This window comes from Aedes aegypti, chromosome 1 (assembly GCF_002204515.2).
Source record: "Aedes aegypti strain LVP_AGWG chromosome 1, AaegL5.0 Primary Assembly, whole genome shotgun sequence".
Taxonomy (NCBI): Eukaryota; Metazoa; Arthropoda; class Insecta; order Diptera; family Culicidae; genus Aedes; species Aedes aegypti.
The window spans coordinates 46,141,151-46,168,809 of record NC_035107.1 but is presented as its reverse complement, the minus strand read 5'-3'; the positions used below and the strand labels follow the sequence as shown (position 1 = coordinate 46,168,809).

The following is a 27,659-nucleotide window of genomic DNA, read 5'->3' as shown; positions in this document are numbered from 1 at the left end:
GTCAACTGGTAGGATCGCCAATGTGGAGTTTGGATAATCACTGGGAATTGGGAATGTCGTATTTTTTAAATATGTTGTTTCACCGATCGAACTGAAATTGGAGTGGAATTGAAAAATCGGACTGGAGCGCGATCTGAATTTGTCCCACACTGATAGTCCAGTAAAAAAGGCCTTAGGGCAAAAGTTCGCAGTTGGTCTTTTAAAGCACACGAGGAAGAAACCCGGGCAGTACTGTATGGGTTCGATTTTTATTGTATCAGTTAATAATAAAGTTGTATTTTGTGCTGTTCTGATCTAATATTCAAAAAATGCCCTGTTCCCCTAATGGAACGTAATGCCAAGATAATAATCTTGAGGTTCCGTGAATAAGGAAGAAGATTAGTGTAAAAGAAACCTCCTCACGTTATGGTTCTGTTTGAAGCACAGTAGAGTTAAATTTTTGACAGAAGTAGAGTTTATATATAAATCTACAATTGTAAATTAAAAAAATAAGCCATTAAAGTCATTAAAAAATTTTTCTTCTGATTTCATTTTAGAGTAAAAATTCAAATTTAAGATTGAATTTTGTGGTGAAAAATATTTTTACTAATGAAACACATAGCTTTCAAATGTTTAACTAGATGGAAAAAATCTACTTACGATTTCAGGTAGCTTCTAAGTGAATACAAGGATAGATCGAAGTGAAGCAAAGCTACCGTCGTGCGGGGTGACATTGGTCCATAAGGGTGACTTTGGGCCAAGAATTTTACAGCAAACTAAAACCAGAATAATGAAAACAATGTGACAAGCTTCATGAAAACAATGTGACAAGCTTCAAGAATACGTTATAGATAGCCACTGGATGATCATGGATTAGTTTTTTGCCTCCCGTGCTAGTCAAGAGATGCATCGAAAAGAGCGGTCAAAGTCACCCCCTAGGTCCAATGTCACCCCGCACGGCGGTACTATTCAAAGGACGAAAGCAAACATCAAGATATTTGCAATAAATTGCCAAATATAGAGCATACAAAAAAACTAAATCCATCTATGTCGCATACCCTTAGCATCAGCATCAGTCAGTACCTTGCTCGAGCCCAAAATCGCTAACTCCAAGTATAGTCATCGACTGAACGTTCATGGCAGATCACGTACCCCGCTCTCGTTCCTCCGGTGTTGCCCGCCACCTCTGAAGAACGCAAAAACGGACGTGCATGAATTCGCGTGCATTCCCTATAGTCTTACCTACTACCCCTTCCCTTATCGTCAACTGGTGGCGCGCGAGGGGTGGCTTTTATGGGGTGATCAACTGATGTGGTGCAGCCCAAGGGGGGTGGCAGTTAACACAAACAACCATTGGCCAGAAGAAGCCAAGTGACACCACATAGGAACACGTACGGCACACGGTGGCGCGTCGTCACGATACAAGAGGGGTTGATCAGGCAAGGGCTTCTACAGGGGGGAGGGGGAGCTCGATGTGATCTTCAAGTCGGGGAGCCCAATTTTAGCGTATGGTCGAGCCTTCGCGGTCAGTGTTCAATTTGCAATCGAACCGACTAGACGCGCGATGATAAACGTTAAGGCTCACTTTATCGACGACGACGGTTTCGTGTGGTGACAAGATTGAAGCTGCAAGAAAAGACCCCTGTCTAAGAAAAACCGCGGTTGGTGACGGATAACGATGATACGCACTTTCGTCACAGTCGGATGAAAGGAGAAGATACGTGAAGCTTTGGATGATTCACAATTAGAGAGAAGAAAGGGAAAAGGAGAGTTCAGTGCGTGTATTTGATAAGGGCAAAACGATCAGTGAATTATAAGCAACAGAGTTGGTTGATCCGCGGATGATAATACGATTTTGTAACAGAGCAAAGCAAAGTGATAATTTATGGACTGTTTTGCATGAACAAGTGCTGAGAGGGTTAACTTTACGAAAGGAAACGATAAGAAACCCGGTCCAATTAAGAGGACGCTGTGTGCTTTTGCGTGTGCTGTGAACAATTATTGGTGCGTCGACGCCGATGAAGGTGTTGTCAATGCGTTGACACCTATTAGACATCTCAACGAAGGATCATTGAAGTGATCAATTGAACACTGCGGAGATTTCTATTTCCCTATAAGGTAAACTGCGTTGTTATCTGAGGGGCGAAGCAAAGTGGCGCGTCGGTATATTACAACGATCATAGAAGCAATTCAGTAATTCATTGTAGCAAATTTCAAGAAATAGTTTAAATACATATATACAGCCATTCCATGAAAAACCGATCTAGTGGGTCACCGAATTCCGTGAAAATTTGCTGTTTTGTTCCTTATTCGAAATAAGGATACATGTGATATTGGATTTTTTTTATTAGGGTGACCATTTCCAAAATATGGTGACCAGAAAAATCGCGATTTTATGAAAGCTTAAGATTTTGACTTTTCAAGAAAGGTATAAAATTTCACAAAAATTGTTTTTTTACATAAAAAAATCAATAATTCCCGTTTTTTCGTGTTTTAAAGGCCTCGGGACCAGAGGGGCTGTTCTCATTTTTTCTTGAGAGTTCAGTGAATTTTACGCATACTGTCAAATTTTCAGCGATGTATGTTTCTTATTTTTTGAGATATATTTTATAAAAAACGGAAATTGTTGATTATTATTATGTAAAAAACAAATTTTGTGAAATTTTATATTTTTCTTGAAAAGTCAAAAATAAAAATTTTGCAATATCGCGATTTTTCTGGTCATCTTATTTTGAAAATGGTCACCCTTATAAAAAAATCCAAAAACATGTGTATCCTTATGTTGGATAATGAACAAAATAGTACATTTACTCGGAATTCGGTGACTCACTAAATCGGTTTTTCATAGAATGGCCGTATAATTATATTACTACATTGTTAGCAACTGAGACCATCAAATCTGAAGAATATTTTGCATTTTCCATATTTTATGGGGACATTTTGCGGCCATTTTGTGTGGGTTCGAATCCTGGTCGGTCCAGGATCTTTTCGTAATGGAAATTTCCTTGACTTCCCTGGGCATAGAGTATAATCGTACCTGCCACACGATATACGAATTCGAAAATGGCAACTTTGGCAAAGAAAGCTCTCAGTTAACTCTCAAACCCCCAACGTCTGAAGTTTCATTAAAAATGAACTTTAAAAAATCATAACTTGGCCAATTATTAATCAATTTTGGATCTTTTGGTCTCAAACAAACCGCATACTCCTCAAGATTTATTGTGTTCCGGAAGAAATGGAATTGGCCACTTGGTTCCGGAGTTATTCCGGATACAAATGGGGTATATTCGTTCCGGAAGTGATAGTTCCCTTAGATTTTTCAAGATTAGCGGTAAGAAAATTATTCATTGTGTACTTTCTATAAGTAAAAAGCTGCCAGAAGGTCGAATGACATTGGTTCTCATTGATCTGACCAAGATACAATCAAAATTATATAGATCATGTTCATGAGAAGACCCTGCCAAACATTCATTCGACTTTTTGAGGACTACGTTGAGAGTTTCCTCGGAAGTGCCTCCAAAGATCTTCAAAAGATTTCTTCAGGATTTCCTCCTGGGAAATTATTTAAAAAAGGTTCCAGTAATATATCAGGTATTCTTTGGAACTATTTATGGATAATTTAAGAAACATGGTAATAAAATTATATAGAGCTCAAGAAGAATGGGATGGGAGTGGAAAGCCCCGATGAAAGATTCAATTGTAGTTATCAGCGGAAAACTTCTTAAGAACGGAAATTGCACATATGATTAGGCAAAGATCCCCCAGGATTTTGCACGGAAATTGCACATATGATTAGGCAAAGATCCCCCAGGATTTTTTCAGTTTCCTCTTGATAATCTCATTCAGACTGCTTTCAAGAACAAGGATGGGGATTATTCCTTGATCCAATGTCAAACAAGAAGACCAATATAATAAATAATGCTATTCCTGGCTACGCCCATTTTTACCGTAGCTCGGGATAGGGGAAGGAAATGTTGATGTAACACTTACTCAATGAGAAGCCACCGACTCAGCGACACCCTCATAAGTGCTACGGAGGTGGGGGTTGGGAGAGTTAAAAAGTCAGGATTCGCTTTAAAAGCTAGCGATAGACCGAGGGCATTTTAGTTTCAATGTTTTAAATTTAATCTTTTGACTGCCGGCAATCAAAGAAGAGATATTTGGCGTGTTTATGATATATGAGTAATTAGATTCCGTATAGTACTTATTTTAACTGTTTTTTTGGCGAAGAATTAAGTGTGGGTATCTGCATATTAATTAAAAGCAGAACCGATCCAAAGGTCATCGGGAAAAAAAGTAAAGAACGGAAAAACAGCTATGCGTGGTAGATATCTAGTCCCAGTATTATTGAACTATTCAAAAACTGGACATCCTAAACAAAAAAAAAAAAGTTTTCAACTTATTTTGAAGAAATGGCGAAACTTCTGAGAAAAAGAACGCGCTTCTTTGTGTTTTAACTCAAATAGCTCAAAAACGGAGAAAATGTGGAAATAGTGGCAAACTCAAAACATATTTCTTCCCACATGCGAACCACTCGATTATTCGTGATCCCGAACCGACAAGGCACATAATAAAAAAAAAAACGATTCGTTCCCGCGGCAGTTATTAAGATTCTACTTTTTCCAAAAACATAAAGATAATATAATATAATAATTTGGAACAAACTCACCGGATCTTCGGCAAAGCTGTTCAGCAGATCAGGGCAGCAGATATGATGGTGAAAAGTCTAATTTGAGAATTTTTCAGCTAGGTGGCGCCAGTGACAAATTTTCTTAAATTATCTGCATCTCAAGATCCTTAGGGGCCGTCCATAAATGACGTAGCATTTTTTCACTGAATTTTTACACCCCCCTCCCCCCTCGTAGCATTTCGTCACAAATGCTAGTACTCCCCCCTAGAAAATACGTAGCATATCGAGCACCCCCCCCCCTCCTAAATATTTTTTTATTTGTTTTCCTTAGTGACTGGGTTGAAACAAAAAATTGGAATTGGGAAGTTCAATACAAAGTTTGATATTGATTACTAACTGAAATGAAAGGATAATCTATTCTAACAGTTTAATATACAGTAGCGCTCAAAAGTAATTTGGAAAAGTTTTAAATAAACATTTTCCTTGCTTTTGGTTTCCAGTTTCTTATAGACTAAATTATATTACTATTGCTGTTCTTACCATAAAAAAACAAGTTTACTATAAAAAATGTGAAAAAAATTGGTTGGATTGATGAAGCTCGTTACTGTCGAGTTAGGCTCCAATATATTGTATAACATATTGAACAAAAATTTCGTTATATTAAATGATTGTTTTTTTTTTTTAATTATTCGTTGTTGGGAAATAGATTTCAATGAAGATGATCAACAAGATATATTAATTTGAAATGAATCATCGTTAATATTATCCAATTTCAAATCATTTTAGCAAACAGTGGCCAGATACATAAAAGATTAACCTTGAAATATTTGGAATGTTCAGAAAATTTTAGCGATTATTATACAAATACAATAATATCTTTTAACATTTCTGTTGATTTTCCTTATCGTTTCCATACTGAATTAATCTTACAAATTACCTAGTTATTAATAAAATTGAATGATAGGGAAATTTTATTAACACTCGAATCTATTATCCTCATCAATATTCAGGCTATTCCATCAAGAGAATTGATACATCAAAACAAATATAGAGTTGATTGGGTGGAGATCTCATGCAACATTGAAGGCATAATTCACGGAAAAAATATATTGCTTTAAATGTAATATTTGCCAAGAAGAGCATATTTTATTTTCTTGAAGAAATAAAGCCCCAACAGAAAATATGGATAAAAATAAAACGGCTGACTTTATGTCATGTTAACAAATGGCAAAAAAATGTACTCCAAGTAGTTAGAGCACTGATTTTTAATCAATTCATTAAACTTATTTCGTTTATTTATAAATTTATTAATTTGGACACGAATATAATATAATATTTACATAATTATTTAAAGCTTCAAAACATCTGTTTGATTGCATTTATCAAGAAAATCTGAAGTTTCATAGATATTTTTTCAATCTTGTCATATGAATGTTTTGAAGCTTAATCATAATTTTATAACCCAAGTTTATAAGTAAAAAAAAAGAAATGTAATAAAAAAGAATTGTATGCAATTTTTCTCAGCGCCTTTCTTTTTACGGACTTGATTCAAAATGCTACGTCCACTAGCTAGGACCCCTCCCTCCCCCTCGTCACACTTCGTCACAAATTCGTGAAGACCCCCCTCCCCCCTAAAAAGCTACGTCATTTATGGACGATCCCTTATCAGCTAGAAAGTTGGAGTCTTCGACAAAGATATTCAGCAAATTAAGGGCCATGTAGAGCTGAAAAATCTAATTAAAAATTTATTCGCTAAACTACGCTAGTAAAAAAAAATCTTCAATTGTCTGTATTTCAAGATCCTTCAGTTAGAAAGTTGGTGTCTTCGGCCAAGCCATTCAACAGATGTAGTGGATATCCACTAGGTAGCGCTAGTAACAAATCTCGCGAAACATTACTAAAGGACTTATGTACAAATGAGAGATTCTCTCCTCTCTCGTTCTCTTTTGATTATAACAGTGGGATACTAATGATTTTGGGAAGTTTTTCACTATAGATCGAAAGTCAATTCCCTTGACTATCGTTTCATACAAAAAACGCAACAGAAGAGGTTAATGTGACTCAGTTATTAATGAAAGAGAAAGTAAACAAAGAGAGCCTCTCAATGTTAGATAGGTCCTTTAGTAATGTTCCGCGAGAAATTTTCTTCGATCTCCAGTATCTTGATATATTGGAAAAATAATGGTTCATGTCTAACTGTGGAATTGAGGAAAAATCCGATGGATGATGCTACAGTCGTATCTCTGTCACGCTAAAGTATGTTATTATTTTTTACTTATTTGAAACTGAAGCATGAAATGAGCTCACCATCGTAGACTGAGAAGCCGTTTTCACTTAATTCAATAAATTTTCATATCTTGGCGCAAAAAAGCGCAAATGAAGAAATGATACTCGCTGAACATTTCTAAAGGACCTATGTATAAATGAGGGATTTTCTCCTCTCTCACTCTCTTTAGTTTATAACAGTGGAATACTAGAGCTTTTGGGAAGTGTGCGACATCGATTAATATGGAACACATTAAGAGGTAAATAACCATTTTAGTGCGTTTCCTAGATATCTTACACTAGCTTAAAAAAAACAAAATTTTGATGAAGCAGTATGTTACTAGATATGTGTGCCAGTATACTGACAAAAAACAATTCAAATCCGTTAAGTACTCGCTGAGCGGTGAGAGTTTTAGTAATTATCTTTCACTCAGGCTTGTACGGGTTTTCAATTATCAATAGAATATTTTAAATGGATGAATGATGCTTCCTTTTCTTATATTCATAAGCCAACAAAAATAAAGTTTTTGTGAAAATTAAGTTTTGTTCATGGTTAAATTTTTCAACTTTACGAAACAATGATTTCCACGAGTATGAATGACACTACCAAAAATTAATGTTTCGTATTAGTTCTGCAAATTATATAAGCAAGTAAAATTCGATGTTTACTGAAAATAGCATAGCCGAAAACGATTCTGCTGTCAAAATTTTCATATGTATTTTCAGTTCGGAAAAATTGACAAATTACTATGACAAACGTAGAATTTCCTTAGGAAATTGTCTACATTTAAAAAAACTTAATTCCTTGTAAGAGTTTGGCCTTCATATTCGGCTTTCATGATTTTAGTAAGTAACGATATTTTCAATATTACCGATCACTGTTTGCATGGGTGATCAATGTTACCTCATATCAGCTATATAAAAAAAATACATAAGACATTTTTTTTAAACATGCTTAAAACTTTCAGAAAACAAAATCCGATATAGAGTCACGAGCATTAGATACCAGTACTTGTTTTGAAAATATAATATTTGTAGCATTTGCATTTATTATTGAAAATTTCAATAAATATTAAAAAAAACTGATCAATGTTACCCCAGATTACGGTATATATATTTCAAAGTTTATCTATGATTCGTAAAAATAGTGTTCCATCATCTACCGTAACGTTGATAATAATATAAGGTGGAGAAGAAGTAGAACAACCCCTGAAAATTTCAGTAACACTTATTTAGAGAACTCACTAGAGGCCTGAGTTGAAAGTTTTGGTTTATGAACAAAGCGTCGAAAGGGACAAAACGTTCGAGGTTTTGTTCTTTCCACATTTTGTCCTTTCCGACGTTTCGGTATTAGATGTTTTGGGATTCGACGTTTTGTCTCTCAATGTTTTGTACCGTCGTGCGGGGTGACATTGGTCCATAAGGATGACTTTGAGCCAATAATTTTACAGCAAGGCAATGCCACAATGATGAACAAATAATGAACACATTGTATCAAGCTTCAAGAAAACGTTACAACTTGCCAATAGATGGTCATAGATTAGTTTTTGGCGTTCCTACTAGCCGTGAAATGCATCGAAAGCGGTGGTCAAAGTCACTTCCACGCAATGTCACTCCGCACAGCGGTATTTCAAAATTTTGTCCCTAAACCACTTGGTACATAGTGAATTATTTATTTTTTCGGGAAAGATTCGTTCTTCCAAGAAATTTTAATTTACTTCCAATTCTCTTTTTTCGATGTTTTGTCCTTCCTGCGTTCTGGCATTCGAAGTATTAGAATACGACGTTCTGTCTTTCGATGTATTTTCTCCCAAACCTAGATTTGTCCTATTGACATTGGCGTAGCTAGGATTTTCTGGAGGGGGCCTAGGGGACGCCTAGCAAATACTTGTTTTACAGAAGTAATGTTGGTCCCAAAAATCACGATTTACACAAATTTCGTAGTTTTGACAGATTTGTATTGATTTCATTAATTTGTTATTTTGTCTCATTTCGCGGCTCATCAGTAATATTTATAAATTTTAATTTTCGCTACGAAAAAGATTCGTTCATTTAATAATCCAGTCAAAAATCTTTCAAGAATTCTAGCAAAAAATCTCACAAGGAATGTCCTTTGTGCTCCTTGCTTGATTTTTCAGGTATTCAACCTTGTGCTTTGAAGAGATTTCTCTGAGAACGAAATTTCTTCATGAATAATGTTCGTCATTTTCAGTGCTTTCTCTAAGAACTTCTTTACCAGTATTCACTGAGTTCGTGCTGGGATTTCCACGGAAAATCATTCCCAGACTTTCAAATTTCACCAGAAAATTTCTCGAAGAATCTCTATCGAATTGCTTAAAAAATCTCTTGAAAAATTATACCAGAGAATGCATTAGAAATTTTGTTAGTTATTTCTCTATGAAGGTTCTCTAGGTACTTAGTACATATAAATTCCAATTGCTAGTTAAAGTATCCTCCTGTGTTCATCAATAGTTTGTTCAGGATTTTCAGGAATTTCTGAACATTTCTCCAAAAAATAGTACAAAAAAATCAAGGAGTCTCACCATAAACGTTTTCAAAAACACCAACTGGGAATCATTTCACGAATTCTTCAGAGAGTTCGTCTACAGTTTTTCCAACTTTGCTTTTGAAGTTTCTTCTAAAGTTTCTCTACAGGATTGTTTGAAAAAGTCACAGCAAAAATTATCCAGACTTCCTGCATAAAATAAAACTAAATAATTCTTCCAGGTGTTACTTTAAGGATTGCTCGTAGTATTTCACAAGAATTTTGAAAGCAATTAAAAAGAATTCAATTTGGGAAAAGTTTTTCATGATTTCTCAGAGAAGTTCTCCGAAAATCTTTCTGTATGTTTTCACAAATAATTATTTTTTATGTTTTAACTAAAATCAAAGAGCAACATCTCGCATTCCCTCAAAACTCGAAAATATTAAACTAAGAAATGTTCAAACAATTCTAACATTCCTATAAAATTCCTAACGGAATACGTTCAACTGTCTTTCAAAAACTCTTCCGCGAAAATACTCAAAGATTTCCCGAGTAATTTGTTCAGAGATTTCTTAGAAATTATGTCATTGATTCCCTGACATTCTTCCGAAAATTTTTCCAAAGATTCATCTAAGCATTTTCCAGAGATTTTTTTTCTTTAAATCGCACTAACGATTTTTTTTTTTTGAAGAAATTTTTCACCAGATTTACTAAGATCTTGCAATTCTCTCTTTAACTTCTCAAAAAATTCTCCAGAAGTTTCATCTTGTATTCTTTCAAGTTTTATCAATTACTTTATTTTTTGCGCATGGTAATCTCAGGATTCTTTTATAAATCACAATTAAAAATTTATCCACTCTCAATTTTTTGGTTCAATAAATTAGTCCAGGAATATCTCAGTATTTTTTAGGGATTGTTTTATTGCGCAGTTCCCACCTTATTGGACCCCGCACTTCAGAAGTGCGGGCGGGTTCATAAGTGCGGAAACGTCAAACCCTTTATTTTCGCCGTAGGCGGGCAAAAAAGGCAGTAAATCGGTTTCGCGCCAATGAAAATTGTTTTCGTTTTAGCAACAGCATGTGGTCTCAGCAGGGTTGCTAGTTTGTTTGTTTTATTTGTTTCACGAAAACTTGCTTGTAAAATATTTGTAAAAGTATGTCAGCCACTTGAAATAGGCTTGTTCGATTATAATCAATTGTGGCAATGATGCAGTCAAGTGCAAATCTGCATTTGAGTAGAAAAACCAGTGTAATTTGTCGCGTAAATGTACATTTGAAGAACTTTGGGTATGGATCCATTTGCATGGGAACATATTTGGAACCACTGCTTGGTGACCTTAGTGCGATACATAACTTTCCCAATTATCCCTTTATCAAAGCAAAGCACAATACAAATTCCTATACGAATCACTTGACATCAGATTTCTAAAGAAGCATGTATAAAGAAAGGTTTGAAAGAACTTTGTTTGTTTTTTTTTTTGAATAATTGCAGCTTAAATATAATTTGAAAAAAAAAACTTAATTCTTGTCGTAAAATTCAAGAATTACACCGCAGAATGTCTGAAAATTGTTGACAATGTACCTCACAGAAAAGCTTAAATGGTCCTTGTAGGATTTACTACAAAAACTCTTGTTTTCTGTTACTACGTCTTTTAAAATAGGAAATAATTGGTGTGAAAACGGATGGATTTTTTACTGAAAATATTTGTAACTAAAATCTTAGATAAAATTTTGTATAAACTCCGTTGTTTCATAATACTACTCACTTAAATTATTTTACCGTAATCCGTGAATTGTGTGTGTGTGTGTGTGATACAATCCACCTCCCACTGGCCGGCAGTGCTTTTATGGAAGAAAATTGTATGCATGTATTTAATGATACCCTTCGATATCTTTATATCTGCAGACAATTTTAGCCCAGGAGATGAAAGGTGATAGCTCTACTGAAATTCCAACGACCCATTTCAAGAATGGCAGTAAATACACACACATTCTGAGGTCATTTTTATTTACAGTAAGCCCCGCATAAAAACATCCAGATATCAAATGGATATATGCAATGTTTTTACACTTCCCGAATCGAAAATTATATTTTCGACCCTGGCACGTATTTAGTTTGAATTGGTAATAAGTGAGTAAAGTAAACAATAATAAAGAACGATTTTACCAGGATGTGAAGCAGTTTTTCTCCGTCGCCGCACTGGGGTTTCCGTAAAATACTATACACTTTTTCACTGCACTCCACGCATAACACGTTCGATCCTGACCGCATCACCCGCCCCGCAGGAGCAAGCGTCGCAGTCAAAGGATCACACACTACTGCAAAACAGGGGAAAAAATTCTCCGGCAACGAAAATACGCGCGAATCGGTCAGAAAAATCAATCGGACGACGCAAAACCGAACTGTCCTGCTTGGGCTTCACAAAGCACTACCCAGCAAGACGCTCCAAAACAGGGGAAACAAAATTCTCCGGCAACGAAAATACGCGCGAATCCGTCAGAAAAATCAATCGGACGACGCAAAACCGAACTGTCCTGCTTGGGCTTCACGAAGCACTACCCAGCAAGACGCTCCAAAACAGGAGAAAAAAAAATTCTCCGGCAACGAAAATACGCGCGAATCCGTCAGAAAAATCAATCGGACGACGCAAAACCGAACTGTCCTGCTTGGGCTTCACGAAGCACTACCCAGCAAGGCGCTCCAAAACAGGGAAAACAAAAATCCAGCAACGAAAATACGCGCGAATCCGTCAGAAAAATCAATCGGACGACGCAAAACCGAACTGTCCTGCTTGGGCTTCACGAAGCACTACCCAGCAAGGCGCTCCAAAACAGGGAAAACAAAAATCCAGCAACGAAAATACGCGCGAATCCGTCAGAAAAATCAATCAGACGACGCAAAACCGAACTGTCCTGCTTGGGCTTCACAAAGCACTACCCAGCAAGGCGCTCCAAAACAGGGGAAAAAATTCTCCGGCAACGAAAATACGCGCGAATCCGTCAGCAAAATCAATCAGACGACGCAAAACCGAACTGTCCTGCTTGGGCTTCACAAAGCACTACCCAGCAAGACGCTCCAAAACAGTGGAAAAAAAAATTCTCCGGCAACGAAAATACGCGCGAATCCGTCAGAAAAATCAATCGGACGACGCAAAACCGAACTGTCCTGCTTGGGCTTCACGAAGCACTACCCAGCAAGACGCTCCAAAACAGGAGAAAAAAAATTCTCCGGCAACGAAAATACGCGCGAATCCGTCAGAAAAATCAATCGGACGACGCAAAACCGAACTGTCCTGCTTGGGCTTCACGAAGCACTACCCAGCAAGGCGCTCCAAAACAGGGAAAACAAAAATCCAGCAACGAAAATACGCGCGAATCCGTCAGAAAAATCAATCGGACGACGCAAAACCGAACTGTCCTGCTTGGGCTTCACAAAGCACTACCCAGCAAGACGCTCCAAAACAGGGGAAAAAAAATTCTCCGGCAACGAAAATACGCGCGAATCCGTCAGAAAAATCAATCGGACGACGCAAAACCGAACTGTCCTGCTTGGGCTTCACGAAGCACTACCCAGCAAGGCGCTCCAAAACAGGGAAAACAAAAATCCAGCAACGAAAATACGCGCGAATCCGTCAGAAAAATCAATCGGACGACGCAAAACCGAACTGTCCTGCTTGGGCTTCACGAAGCACTACCCAGCAAGACGCTCCAAAACAGGGGAAAAAAAATTCTCCGGCAACGAAAATACGCGCGAATCCGTCAGAAAAATCAATCGGACGACGCAAAACCTAACTGTCCTGCTTGGGCTTCACGAAGCACTACCCAGCAAGACGCTCCAAAACAGGAGAAAAAAAATTCTCCGGCAACGAAAATACGCGCGAATCCGTCAGAAAAATCAATCGGACGACGCAAAACCGAACTGTCCTGCTTGGGCTTCACAAAGCACTCTATTTTACCGTAATCCGTGAATTCCACCGAAATCTCAACAGCTGAACAGTTCGGTCAAATAAAACACCGTAATTCGGTCAAATAAACGTACTCCGTTAATTTATTTCACCGAGCTTTTCAGCTGTTGAGAAAACGGTGAAATTCAAGGATTCCTGTAAAATAATTATAGTGTGTATGATGCACATATTGATGTAGAACCCATTTTCCTACCTCTATAAATTCCAAGCCAACTTTTCTGAAGGGGTTATTATTGACTATTTTGACGTGAAAATGTAAGATTTTAATGAAATTAAATCTTAGTGGAAACTTTTGCATCACTTTGAACATTTGTTGAGGAATTCTTAATAGACTTTCAGAAATCAGGAACCATACGTATAAGAATTCTACAATTTTAAAAAACTCCAATAATTTACATTATTTTAGGTTCTATAAAATGTTCATTCATAAATTCCCCAAAGCGTTGTTGAAGCAGGTAGAACAATAGATGAGCAATGGTACAATGAGAGATAATTTATAATCTTTTCTCGAGAAGTAAATTACAGAATTAAGAAGTTTCTCAAGAAAGTTCATTAGAATCTTCTTTTGAAATTATCCTTGAAATCTATGCTTTTTTTTCTAGAATTCTACCTGAAAGCTTCTAGAAATCCGCCTCGTATCACACACAAATTCAAACCAAAAATATGGATTCTGGCAATAATTGGTAAAATTTTTAAAGTGTTTTAAGGAAGATCAATACAAATATCTTTATGAATATCATAATAAACCTTTTCCCCTTCCCAGTGATTTTGCTTCATGTTTCCCAACAGATTCCTTTACCGCTATGCTTATTTCGAAAACAAAAGTACTCCCCAAGAAAACTTTTGTTTCGGAAATTAGCATTTAGCAACAAATTTCTGAAGGTCGTAGACACAAAAGTCAATTTGGACAAATTGAGTTGTAAGATTCATGTCTACGACCTTCAGATATTTTCAAAACACCGTCGGCTGGTTAAGCCGTGATAGACATGACAACCCTAGTTGAGTGAACAAATTTCCTCTGGAGATTCGAAGGCAAGAGACATTTCAAAAACCGTTTTCTTTCTAATTCTTGAATAATCCGTGGATTTAAAGCATAATTTCTAAAAAAAACATAGCAAAATTTTTGAATTTGTGAAGTATTTTTAAAATATTTCCTAAGGAGTTTTGATGAACTTCGCGGGAGCATTTGTAATAAAAGGTTTGAGAAAACTCTTTTAAAGAAATTCACAGAAAAAAATTTATTCTGCGAAATATCTCTGTATAAGATTTGACAGAATTAATGATTTTTTGGAAATTCGAGGAAAACTTGATATTATTGATTATATTCAGGTAAATCCGGGAACATTTCCGGAATCAATTTGCTGATAAAAAGTATAGAAGGAATGGATATCCACCAAGAGGAATTCACCTTGAAAGTATGAACAAGTCCCACAATATCATTTGACTAATTTCGAAAAGATTTGCATAGTTCTGAGGCCACCCTTAAATATTCCTCGAGGAATTTGTTTAAACTAAAATTCTACAAAGAATATTGAAAGGTGTTATTTTTTTGAAAACTTTTGCTACAAATCTGTTAAAAATTAATCAAATAATTAATGAAATATTAAGTTTTCTTGGTAAAATATAGCAAATAACAATATATTAAGCAATAAATTTATTCATGCGAAAACACTTAAAAATTAAATCGAAATTAAAGAGAGCTGGAATAAACCACTATGATCGATTTTGTTACAGTTTTGCACCAGGTTAAGTTCATGCCATTCATCTAAAGAAAACTTGGCCATGCCGAAATTCCTTGAAAGTTAACCCTCATTTTCCAACGAAATTTTCCGCTATGTACTGTCGGAGAATATCCTTTGTAAGTTCAGTCTATTTTTTCATTTTTTTTTTCGGTCATTATACGAGTTAATGTTAATGTATGGATTGTTTTTTGTGAATTCTCATAAGGGATATCATCACCACACACCTCGAGCAGGGTATCCTCCAAAAACATGAGAAAGTAGAATGCAGTGAATATGCTGCTTTATGCTGAAACAGCATTATTTGGAATATTCAAAAAAAAAAAACGTTTTTTTGGATTAAAACTTCCGCTTTTTTGTATCATGGTAATTTTGCAACGGAGATGTTGAAAAATTGCGCTTATCGCATACAGCAAGAAGCTAGTTTTAACAATAACCAATCGATCGACAGCCAGACGATTAAGCTTTCGGTTGTCGCGCAATTCACCGAAGTCTGAACCGCCACGCTGATGCTATAAAAGACAAGCGAGGTTTTCTCACTATTGTGTTGTACAACATAAAACAACGTAACTAATGAAGAAATTTGTGTCTATTACAAGAGTCACGTAGGTACATTGATTCAGACGATTTTGCTTCATGTTATTATATATATTTTATTGGCATCAAAAGTTCTGGGGGGGGGGGCCTAAATGATTCTGGAGGGGGCCAGGCCCCCCCTACCCCTCCTGTTCCTACGCCAATGCCTATTGAAAACTAAAGGCGTGTTCATTTCATTCACATTATTTATATTGTACCTTGAACCATTTAGTTCAGATACATTAAAGAGCATTGGTTGATATTTGTCGCGGAATACCTGCCAGGGCTTCGCGAAGCATCAAGGTCTCCGAGGAGCAGATGTGAAAACCGCTGCTAGAAAACCCTTGGACATGGCTGATAAAACGTTGAAATACAAAACGTTCTTCGAGAAATGCTTGAAAAAATCATTTTAGAAAAACCATGAAAATATATCAAGCAGGTTTACGTCGAGAAACACCCGTACGAGTCCTAGGAGTAACTTTTTCCTAGGATAAATCACTCAAAAGAGTCATAAATAGACTTCTTTGGAGGATTCCTAGAAAAAACTTCTGGAAGAGTCGTTACAGGAGTAGTCCCTGTAGAAATATCTTTAGAATTGTCGTAGTACATCCTCGGAAGAATTCTCAAAAGAAAGAAATACTTAGAGATTTTGTTGGAATAACTCCAAAAATAATTCCTAGATAAATTCCCTGGTTCGATCGAGAGATTCTAGGAAGAATTTCTGTATTGTGACTTTTGGTAGTGGTGGTAGGAATCTCGTAATATCATTCAATGAAAGTTAGAAGCTACAAAAGAATCATCCGGAACAATTTCTGGTGGAGGAATTGCTGAAGAAATCCCTGGAGCAACAGATGGAATCATGTATAAATGTTTTCTTGAAGGACTAACTTCAGCAATGGGTTACATGCATGCCCTGATTCGCTACTCGCCACACTGTAACGCACATGCGCTAGTGTCTATACATGAAAAATCGCTAAAAGGTAACCCGAAAAATATTTGTTCGGTGAAATGCATCTAACAAATTATTTCTCAAAATTGGGAACTATTTTTGAAAAAATATTTGGTACCGGTTGTGCGTGATGATGATGGCTATCACGCCTACCAAATATATTTTCGATTAAAGCTTTCATTCACAAAATATTTGATGTTAGATGCCTTTCCCCATACAAAATAAAATAAGAAAACTTCTGCTGATCAACTGTGAACAAGAGCAAAGCAGGTAATCCATTTTTGAAAGAATGGCCCTTTTGTAAAATTATAATTCATATACACACTTCCAAAAAATATGTGATTTTTTGGATGCACAAAAAGAAGTAAATTTGCTTTGAATTAGAACACATTTTTGTGTCGTTCCATCACCTACATCATGTGTCTTTCAGTCATAACGTGAATTACGTTCACAGTAAATTTCATATTTTTAAGTGTGTATAGTTTTATGCTTAGACCAAAAATATCTAAACATTTTCAATAACCTATTTTGTAGCCAATATAACTGTCACAAGTGTTCGTCAACAGCGTTGCGAAAATCACAAATTCTCATTTCTCATGCTTGAGTTTTTCCGCGCAACTCAACGGCTTTACATCATGCATTTGGCTCATTGGCTTGTATTTCCACAGTTTTTTATTTCACGAAGAGCACTAATCCTTTGTTTATCTACTAGAAATACAACAAATCCTTCCAATATAAACAATAAAATTGTGGTTTGACAGATTTCCGATGGGTTGTATCTTTAATCTTTTCTGACGGCATAAATGAGTTTTCTCTCGTGAGAGAACTCAATGATTGAGGTTTGAGTGTGAGTCTACCAACACTGTTCGTGAAAAGTTCTGTTTCTTGAAAATAGACAAGCGAATGCGTTGCCTGACTTTTTAAATCACTTGCAGACCCGTTTGCAAAAAATCTAGCTGATATAATGAAGGAATCTATTTGGGAAGCCATGAACAAGCCTATGAAGCATATTTTCAGGATTGGTGCAAACGCAAGCAGATGCTGTAAAACTTCCCGTGAAGGCTCAATCGAAATTTTTCGGAAAGAAGGATCTTTAAAAAACTTGTGTGGCATTTACTACATACGCACAACTGGCAAAATATTGAAGTATTCCATTTCTGCATATGTTTGGACTATTTTTCCTTAACAAACTTCAATCTAATTTAAGACCACCTAACCCTTAATTTATGTTCCAATCGCGAAATCGGAATATTTTTAGATGTCGTCTGAGCCTGCTTATTGAGGTAAAATTAATTATGAGGTAAGACATTGGATTCTTTGAAATTGTCATTTTCATACAAAGTTACAAGCTATGTTGAAGGTGTTGGGATTCGATTTGGTTATGGCCAGTCCAGGATCTTTAAGTACCGTTGAACTGAAAACGGCATAGTCGAAAACGATTCGACTGTCAAAATTTTGAAAAGTATGATCAATTCAGCGAAATCGTCGACTTATCTACTTGAAAGTTATTGACTTCCTTGAACATAAAGTATCATCGTTCTTCCCACACGATATACGAATGAAAAATTGGCAAGTTCGGAAGAGACAATTTCGATACAGTATCAGTGGAAGTGCACTTATGAACTGAGAAGTAGCTTCTGTCCCATTAGGGCTGTAATATCCAGAAAGAAATGAGAAATAACAAGAAAAGAAAAAAAAAAGAAGAAGAAATTAAAACAAATATTAAGAGGAAAGAGGAAAAAAAAAGAATTTGTAAAGAAAAGTTAATTTAAAGGATAATTTGGAGTTAATCTAGAATATCGTGAAAAGCACATGCAATCTGTTGATCTAGTGGAAGGTGTGAATTCAGTACTAGAAACCATAACCACTGTGAGCCCGACTAGTACGTCCTTATTTTGCCTTTCGTCTTACTGAAAACTATCCACATCATTCCTCAATGAATGCATTAACCTTCACCTCAATTTGTTCTGTTACCAGCGTCCAAATTTCACAATACATTTCAATTAGCAAAATCCCAATCAGCTCTGCCGTCGCCACACAATTACCATGCAACTTCAATTTCATAAACATGACACACGCAAAATAAGATAACAACAATATTTCTTTTTTCTCTCCGCTGTTTACTTGCAGATTCACACTTTCCTGTTTCGGAACTGGCAGATGTAGAGTGCTCTTCATCTTTCAACTCCAGCAATTTGAACGAGAGCAAGACCCGTGCACGCGTGCGTGGTTGTCGAACAGTTTAAAGTCAATAAGTGACACCGCTCTCTGGTCGTCCAAAACGACACACGACTCACGATAAGTGACTGACTACAGGCGCATGCCAATATTTGTTTTAGTTTTTTGCTTTTGACCGTCCGAAGAATAAGAACAGAAAGTTCAAGTTAGCGACTGTGGAGAAGTGTGTGCGCGCGCGTATCGCAGTAAGCAGTGACTGCTCAGCTTGATTGCGGAGGACTTTGTGCTTCTGGAATTGGCGCAAAAACCAGTAAAAAACCAACCGGCAGAAATGGCTTCGCAGATTGCGTCGGCGAACGCCGACATCACCACCATCAAAGATGAGGATCTCCTGCGGAAAATGGTAAGTGAACTGCTTAAACCGATTGATAAATGAACTGCGATTATGTGTGTGGGCTAAGTTGGAATATCACTTTTTATTGGGACCTGTAATGTGAGCAGGACACTAATCGACAGTAAGCAGGCGTTGGGTTCTGCAGAAAAAGGTTGTTGGAATAAAGCAGGCGTTGAAAGTGTAGCATATGCGCTTGATACAATAGTACAAGCCTAATTAAGCCATTCATCGAGGCTACCGGGTTTTACTGTGATTTATTTATGGCCTTTTATGGATTGTGATGGATTGTGAACCTGGAGACATTAATAAGGTCTATGTTTTTTTTTATGGAGGAATCATATCGTCGTCTATGTTATTCTGTTTGATGTAAGTTTATTTACTTCAACTCATACAACTCTAGCTTCATGTAACCTTTAAACGTTAACGCAAACGTAGTTTTTATAAATTCACTGTTTTCATCACGCAAATCTGTCTTGAAAAGGCCTAATACTTCCTTAGTTTCAAATTCAAAAAGGAATAAAATGCTAAGTGGTGCTAAGTGATTATGGCATGCAGAAATGTACTAGAAATTTATAAACATTTGTATCTGAACACAAACTTCAAACTGTGAGTGCTATTTTCTCAATGCCTACTTTTTCCATATGGGGCAGTTTTGCTTTTATGGGCAGATCAGTACTTTTATAAATTTCAGTAAGAGTTTTTGAAATTCCTAGGATGAAGCTTGGAGGTGTCTTTAGTGGAATTATTGGTAAAACCTTTAAAAAATTCAGAAATCGTTAGCTATTATAGTTTGTATTGAGGTTTTTGCAAGAATTTCTGACATAGTTCTTAACCATTTTGTGTGTGTGTTTTTTTTTTCTATCATTCATTCGAAAAATCTTAAAATTTCTGGATGTGGTTGAACATTCTTTTGAGAATTGTCCCGACAAGTTAATAGGGTAACCAGTGTAATACTTTTTAGAACAATTATTCAAACAATTCCAGGCACAATTCTTGGAGTTGTTACATGAAGATGCTCTGGAAACTACTCTAAATCTATCACAACGAAGTATTTGAAGAGACACCCTTACCATTTGTCCGAATGTCGTTTGGCTGCGTATCGCGTACTAAAAAAATCAGTTTGCTACAATGCTGATGAGAAGAATTTAATAATACGAATCTTACTGATCAACTATTTAGTTTGTACATTTTTATAATGTTCTCAGACGTCATGTTTGTTTCTTTTTCTAGTAGGGATCGATCAAATAATTTGAAGTTTGGCTTGAGTCCGTTCAACAGGCCTTTTTACGAGACGTTTCAAATCAGCTGATCTTGGAGTACTTTGACAGTTGTTCTATGGAAATGACGGTTCTCCACCGATGTAAACAAATGCATGTAACAAATGCGAATAAAATTTGAGTAAAAAGAATATGGCATATAGGCTTTGTAACTGGCCCTAACCTAGCAGGAGGCCGAATGTCAACCTACTACCAGAGAGAAGAAGAAGTTTTTTGGGTCGCCTGATTTCTCTGTGTGGGTCTGTTCAATATATATCCCTACCAGGGAGCGAGCCTTTTTGTGGCTGCCATGAACGCTCGTAAAAAAACTGGATAGAACACTTATAAAAAAAATAAAATCGACTTGTAAATTTAGGACAAACTGTTAATTCCACACATCGTGTCAAGACTCTTGGCTGAAGGCTGATTTGTTTTAGGGTTACCGTGAAACGGGATAACTTTTATGGTTTTTTCGAAGAAAACTTAAATATTTATGCATGCTGTTTCAAAGAATTATAATTTATATTAAAAAAAGTACTGGTATCCTAACTATTGATTGCAGTTGATAGATTGCCAAAAGATTCATTCTGAATGAATATGTTATTTCATATAATCGAAAGTCAGTTTTCTGTTTCGGGGTAACTTTGATAATGGAGTATAAATCGAACAAAATTGAATGAATTATGGAACATTTATAGGGCGTTGCATACTTCTAGGCGTTTAACGCTATTTGGAAATTTCTGACTTAGATTACAAAAATGGTCCCAGTTTGTAAAAATGGTTTTCGCTAACAGATTTGAGACCGAATGCATGTTCTACTACAACTAGGCTGACAAGTTTCAGTGACGAACTCAATATGACTTCAACATGTAGTGTAAGCGTTGCGAAAATGCTAAAGTCTTATAAATCTTTGATATTTGCATATAAATCCTCAAATGCGCTTGATTCCAACGAAAATAGCTTTGACATGAAGTGTCATACTTATTCTCTTTGCTTTTGCATTCGTTTTGCTTAACTGATTAACCGAAATTTCGTTATTTCGTTTAGTATGTTGTGGGTTTCGCACTATGAAAGTTACCCGTATTATCGAAGTTACCCCGTTTTACGGTACCAACGTTTTTTAATGTTTGTATCAGATATATTTTCTTCTTTTCAAAATTTACAGTGTTGTTCTGAATAATAGCAGAACATCTCGAATTTAATACAAAATGCTCAACGTTAACATGGTTTAGTTTTGTTTCGTTTTAAGTATTCGAGCTGAACTTTTTCCCTCAGAACTACAAATACGTTCAGTTTTGTACTTGCAAAAATTCGCTTTTAAAATTTTAAAGACTTTATAATTGTTCTTTTGAAAATATATAAAACACATTTGGTTTAGGTGTACGTTTGTTAATTAGATGTAAGTTGTTCAAATAGTAAGTGTCAAGTGGAAATTCCAATTTTAAAAACTACTATTATTATTGAATTTTTCGCTTAGTGTATCACTTTTGGGCAGGGGCTCAGAATATTTGAAATGTGGTGGAACAGATCTAGTGGAGAAGCTCTTATTTCGATTGCTTGAAAGAGAACAAATCTAAGGCATGCCAAAATTGAATTTTTTTGAATAAAAATCGACATGCGCTGTAATTATCTTGAACAGTCCAAATGACCCAGATCTTTTAAGAGATTCCTGAGTGAATCCTTCAAAATTCACGAAGTCTTAAATATTATTGATTCTATCTAACAGTGCTGCGAGCCATGTACAGATCACCAAGCAAGCCTAATATACAATCTCTCCCATTTTATGAAATATTTAAATTATCCAATTACAGCCTATTTGGCAATGCACTTCATATGACTTATTTTAGCAGTGTTGCCAATAGCTAAAATAACTTTGTTTCCTCAAAGGAAGGCCTGCGTGGCAATAAATTGAAATAATACAAGTTTACATAACATCAGATTTTGCTGTCTTTTAGGAATTTCAGATTCAATTTGAGTAATGCAGGGATTTCCAAAGTGGGCGAATTCACCCCCTCCACTTCCCCCTGGGGGCGATTTTCAAGGCTAAGGAGCAAAAATTTGTCAAACTGAATTTGGGGTGAAATGGCAGGTATGTGAAAGATTGCGAACCATGACCCGACCAGTGGATTACAAAAAAAAAAATAGAACAATCATATCTAAGATTGCTACATATAACAAATTTTGTTTAATTTTTGTTTGAAGCACTATGAGTTGATGAAGGGAATTCTTACATAATTTAAACAAAATCAGTTGTAATAATAAAGGCTGTTTCAAATTGGTGCAATTCAAAACATAATTATAACAAAATTTGTTATGAAAAATTGAGGATAAATGCTTATAACAAATTTTGTTTAGTGTAGAGGTAATTGTGTTGTAATTTTTGTTATTTTAACTACTAATCAGCCAAAATTATAACATATTTTGTTAGAAAAAAGCAAGTAACAAAATCTGTTACTTGAGTTGTTGTTATCCATTGGTCGAGGACTCATAACATTTGTAGAAGACACTCTTTTAATGGATTATTGTACTTTTATGCATTCAATGAATTATTAATTCAGTACCGTAGTTGGGGGTGAGAATGGGTCAAAAAGGGATATGTACGATTTATTCATTGAATAACTATCGCAATTTACCTCCAATAAACTTTAAATATGATGTGCATGTACTTTGATGGTACATTAACAACCGTTAAAAAAATTAAAGAAAAATTTAAGTCTAGTCTAGTACACGACACTGAAGACAACCTTACAGTTGAGGTCGAAATACGCGTATCTGTCAAAGGATACAAACTCTAGTGGAATTAAATTGTTTAGTACTAAATTCGGTTTTTTCATCTACTGAAAAATATTTATTCACAGCGGCACCACAAGTGAATCAAAATGACCCAATCTCACCCCATAGAGGGGTGTTTTTAAGAATATGATTGCAAAACCATTCACAGCTGAAAAATATTGATGAAATACGATGCAAACAAGACTAAAAGGTATCTAAGATATTTCACAAATATGATAAATCCACTAAAAAGAACAATTAAACCAAAAAATTGAAGAGCTATGAGAAAGAATATGTAAACTCAACAATTATCGTCAAGTTTACATAAATTTTCTTGTTTTTTTCCCCCTCAAATTGTCTTCAAAGTCTTACCCCCATTGCCATAAAGCCTTTTCAGTTTCCCCAAAGGTGTACTGAAACATTGATTATTTTGAACCTTCGCAAATAGTTAAATTTCGGTGCGACATTCCACGATCAATACTTTTCAGGCAGATGTTGACGTCATAATCCCGGTATTTCAGCGATCCAACTCATTTATACTTCCGTGAGATGTTTCTATAATATGAAAACACTGATAGGGTGCAGAACCATTTGGGCACTTCCATGATTCACTTTGGCATGGGGGGTTTTTCTCGGCCGAATTGTCTGAAACTTGGCAATAAGGAGCACTTTACTACGACGCATATTGTGGCCAAATATGAGCTTTGTAGCTTTCAAAAAACCCCACTGCCGAAGTGAATCAAAAGTGCCAAGAATTGGGTCCGGCCCTAAATAATTAAATTAAAAAAATACATTTGATAAAATTTGACGATGTTGCTGCGCACGAAACACAGTTGCTGGTTTGAGAAGTTGTCAACATGTGTTGCATTGTTATTCAACGCACGGCATTCTCAAGTATGCTTGTTTGATGCTTCAAAGATGCTGTATTTAGAAAAAAAAAAAAATAAAAACATCTTAATGAAAAAAAAACCACCCGGCACCGTAAAATGTCAAAAAAGTAAACTTACAATTTCATTTACTATCGTCCTTGCTTGACCCAATCTCACCCCCATTTTTGATGTTTTAGACACCGCACCGAAAAAAAATGAAATTTTTGTGGAAAAATCAAATAGATTACGGAAAATACGTGTGAAGTGTTATGAAAAGACTTTCATCCTTCTACTAATATAACGAAAGAGGTTAAAGTACATGCGTGATACTTTGCACAGGAGAAAGAACACGTGATTATTGAGCTGAAATCGAATTCAGGTTAACTTCTGCGTTCATGAGTCCTCTCATGGCGTAGTGGTAACGCGCCCCAACTAGAGATCGGGGAGTCGTGAGTTCGATTCTCACTGAGAAGACTTGTAACTTTTTCGCAAATCTTCACATCAATTTGTCCATCTAATCCAATTGCAAATTGTATGTAATGTTTAGCTTTTCGGTAGTTGTTAAACTTCCACTCGGCTGGTTGGCCGTAAACCACGATTCATAATTAAAAACAAGTAGAAATTTAATGTTGTAAATTTTATCTAATTTCAACATATAAGTTTATTGATATAGTAAACAAACACTATTATTTCTAAAAATGTAAATTGTGATGAATTACGTGTAATAATATATTCCCTAGCATTTGAATTATTATTTTAGTAATATCAGCGTTGTTAGCTGAAATATTTTATAGATCATATTTTTCCGTTTTGACCCAATCTCACCCCCTAGACCCATTGTCACCCCCATCGACGGTATCACTCTTTGTTTATACATCTAAGCATGCTCATTTTGACCATTGTCAAAAACAGAAGTTTGTGTAATGCATTTTGTTTTTCTGTACTGCCCATAAAAGCATAACTGTCCCATATTGATTTTCGAACCAACACCTTTTTTCATCGCAACATTCATGTTTTAATATACAACTCACTTGGCATATTAAAATTTATACATTTTGTTAGAAAATGTTGTGGAAAAATATGAAGTTGGTGCAGTCCCATATTGAAAAATAAAGGCATAACAGTCTCTATATGAACTTTGGAGCTAAATATAAACTGCAAAACTGGAATTATGTTCAAGTTTATATTTTTTACTGATCAATATTAACAAAATGAGTATTCTGTGGGTTGGATCTAAAAGAATATGGCTTTCAAAAATTTACTAGGAATTTATAAACATTTGTATGAGAACACAGTACAAAAATAGAAAACCTTGAAAATTTTTTTTTTGCAATTCCGGTGCAAATCAATCAACTTTTCATTGAGAAGTTGATCAACATAACGGCCTACTTTTCCTACCAAATAAAACAGTGCTGAAAAGTGCTACTTTTCAGCACTCTTTTCGGTGCTGAAAAGTAGCACTTTTCAGTACTGTTTTGGTAGGAGTTAACCGAACAACCCAGTGTCCTAGTCTCTTCATGTCATGCTTATTGTGCGCGGCGTGTGAGTCGAGACGAGTCGTTCTCACCTCGGGTGACGTGATGCGACTAATGTTAACCCTCTAATACCCAACCCCGCCTTTAGACGGGGTACACTTTGGAATTTTGTGTATTTTTTCGTAGCTTGGAAATCAAAATGATTTTATTTTTGGCTAAAACCTTGACTCATAACACGCATATAAGAAAAGTTTTTTATGACTTTTGAAACTTTTTTGTATTTTTGAAAATTGATTGAAAAATTGTATTCTTATATAACCTACAAATACCCGGGGTTAATTTAACGTGTGATATAAAAAATCATACCTTTTATATTTTTCTACGATCAACCAATCACAAAAGAAGAGCTTGGTGGTATTCAAATAATTTTAAACCTGTTTTTCCGATAAATACACGGAAAATAAAAATATTTCCAGATAAATATTAAAAAATTAATATTATTAAAACTAGCGTAATAATTTGAATTTTTATTATTGTCAAAAATTAGTAACTAGAAGAGGCTTCAAGAAAAAATGAAAAAGGGTAGGGATGTTCAAAAATAAAAATTATAAAAATCAAAAACCGAAATCCATAGATTTGCGAATAAAAATAAATCATTGCCCAAAACGTGTTTAGAACGATTTTAGATAACTAAAAATGATATTAATAAATCTTCGAGCTGTTTAGTAGAATACCTATAAGTAGATGAAAAAACCGAATTTAGTACTATACCATTTAATTCCACTAGAGTTTGTATCCTTTGACAGATACGCGTATTTCGACCTCAACTGTAAGGCCGTCTTCAGTGTCGTGTACTAGACTCGACTCTCGAGTCGAGTCTAGTACACGACACTGAAGACGGCCTTACAGTTGAGGTCGAAATACGCGTATCTGTCAAAGGATACAAACTCTAGTGGAATTAAATGGTATAGTACTAAATTCGGTTTTTTCATCTACTTAAAAATGATATTTAGATCGAAAATAAAAATTTGGGTATTAGAGCGACTCGTCTTGCCTTACATGCCGCATAGAAAAAGCACAATTGCATCTGATTCTTGAGTTTGTTCTATGTCTGGCGTGAGGTGAGAATTGTCGGTGTCCTATAGCGAGGTGACAATTCTCGACTCGAGCGAAGTGACTTTCCATTTGGTTTACACGGCGAGTCCCTTCACTAGAGTCTACATCCGTTGTGCGATTAGGCGAGGTTGGCGATACTGATGAGGGGTCGGATCGTCCAGCATTTGTAGTCACTGTGCTTTCTTACCTGTTCATTCCTCTAATATGGAATATAGATCTGCATGATACCGATGGGAACGAGAAGAATTGTGACATTCATGGGTACTACTGTGTCACAGCCTACGTGATTGAAAAATACTGAATTGAAACTACGCATGGCTGTATGCCCATGTGGGTTCTCTTGCAATGTTTGTTTGTGCTTTTAGAGTTCATCGAGTTGAAACGGCATTTTTCGAAATAGCAAAAAATGTTGTATGCAACTCGTTGCAAAACTCGATTTTTTCAGCACTCGTTGTATTTATCCAACTCGGCGAGCCTCGTTGGATAAATGTACAACTCGTGCTGAAAAAATCATCATTTTGCAACTTGTTGCATAAATAACTATTTTTACATTAAAATATATGAAAATTTCTAAAAAAAACTAGAAATTTTTATAAATTTTCACGTTTAAACATATTTTTATCAGATTTTTCAATTTTCTCTGAAAAGTTGAAATTTTAAGCTTTCATTCCATACAAAAAGATTATATAATCGGTTAAGCTGTTCAAAAGTTATAATTTTTTTTAAACATTACAAATCTAATGCGCTGAGACCTACAGTGGGTGCCGATAAAAAATGGCTGATTTTTTATTTCCAAAAAAATATATCTCAAAAACTAAAAAACATACATCGCTGAAAATTTGACAGTATACGTAAAATTTTCTGAACTTTCAAGAAAAAATGAGAACAGCGATAGCCCTTTTGGTCCCGAGGCCTTCAAAACACGAAACAACGGAAACTATTGAGTTTTTTCATGTAAAAAACACAATTTTTGTGAAATTATATATTTTTCCTGAAAAGTCAAAATCTTTAG

General features: G+C 35.6%; 1 protein-coding gene across 2 annotated transcripts in view; it reads left to right on the top strand.

Moving 5' to 3' along the window:
- Positions 1-27,659, top strand: part of LOC5576274 (titin) — a 351,555-nt gene that overhangs the window by 118,020 nt on the left and 205,876 nt on the right. Inside the window, exons 1-2 of one of the 2 annotated variants that reach the window (XM_021843039.1) lie at positions 1,530-2,097; positions 18,718-19,168. In XM_021843039.1, the coding sequence (XP_021698731.1) occupies positions 19,097-19,168 (72 nt within the window). In that variant the 5' untranslated portion in view covers positions 1,530-2,097; positions 18,718-19,096. Of the gene's footprint in view, positions 1-1,529; positions 2,098-18,717; positions 19,169-27,659 lie in introns of those variants that run through there. The other variant, XM_021842989.1, reaches the window with a different exon arrangement.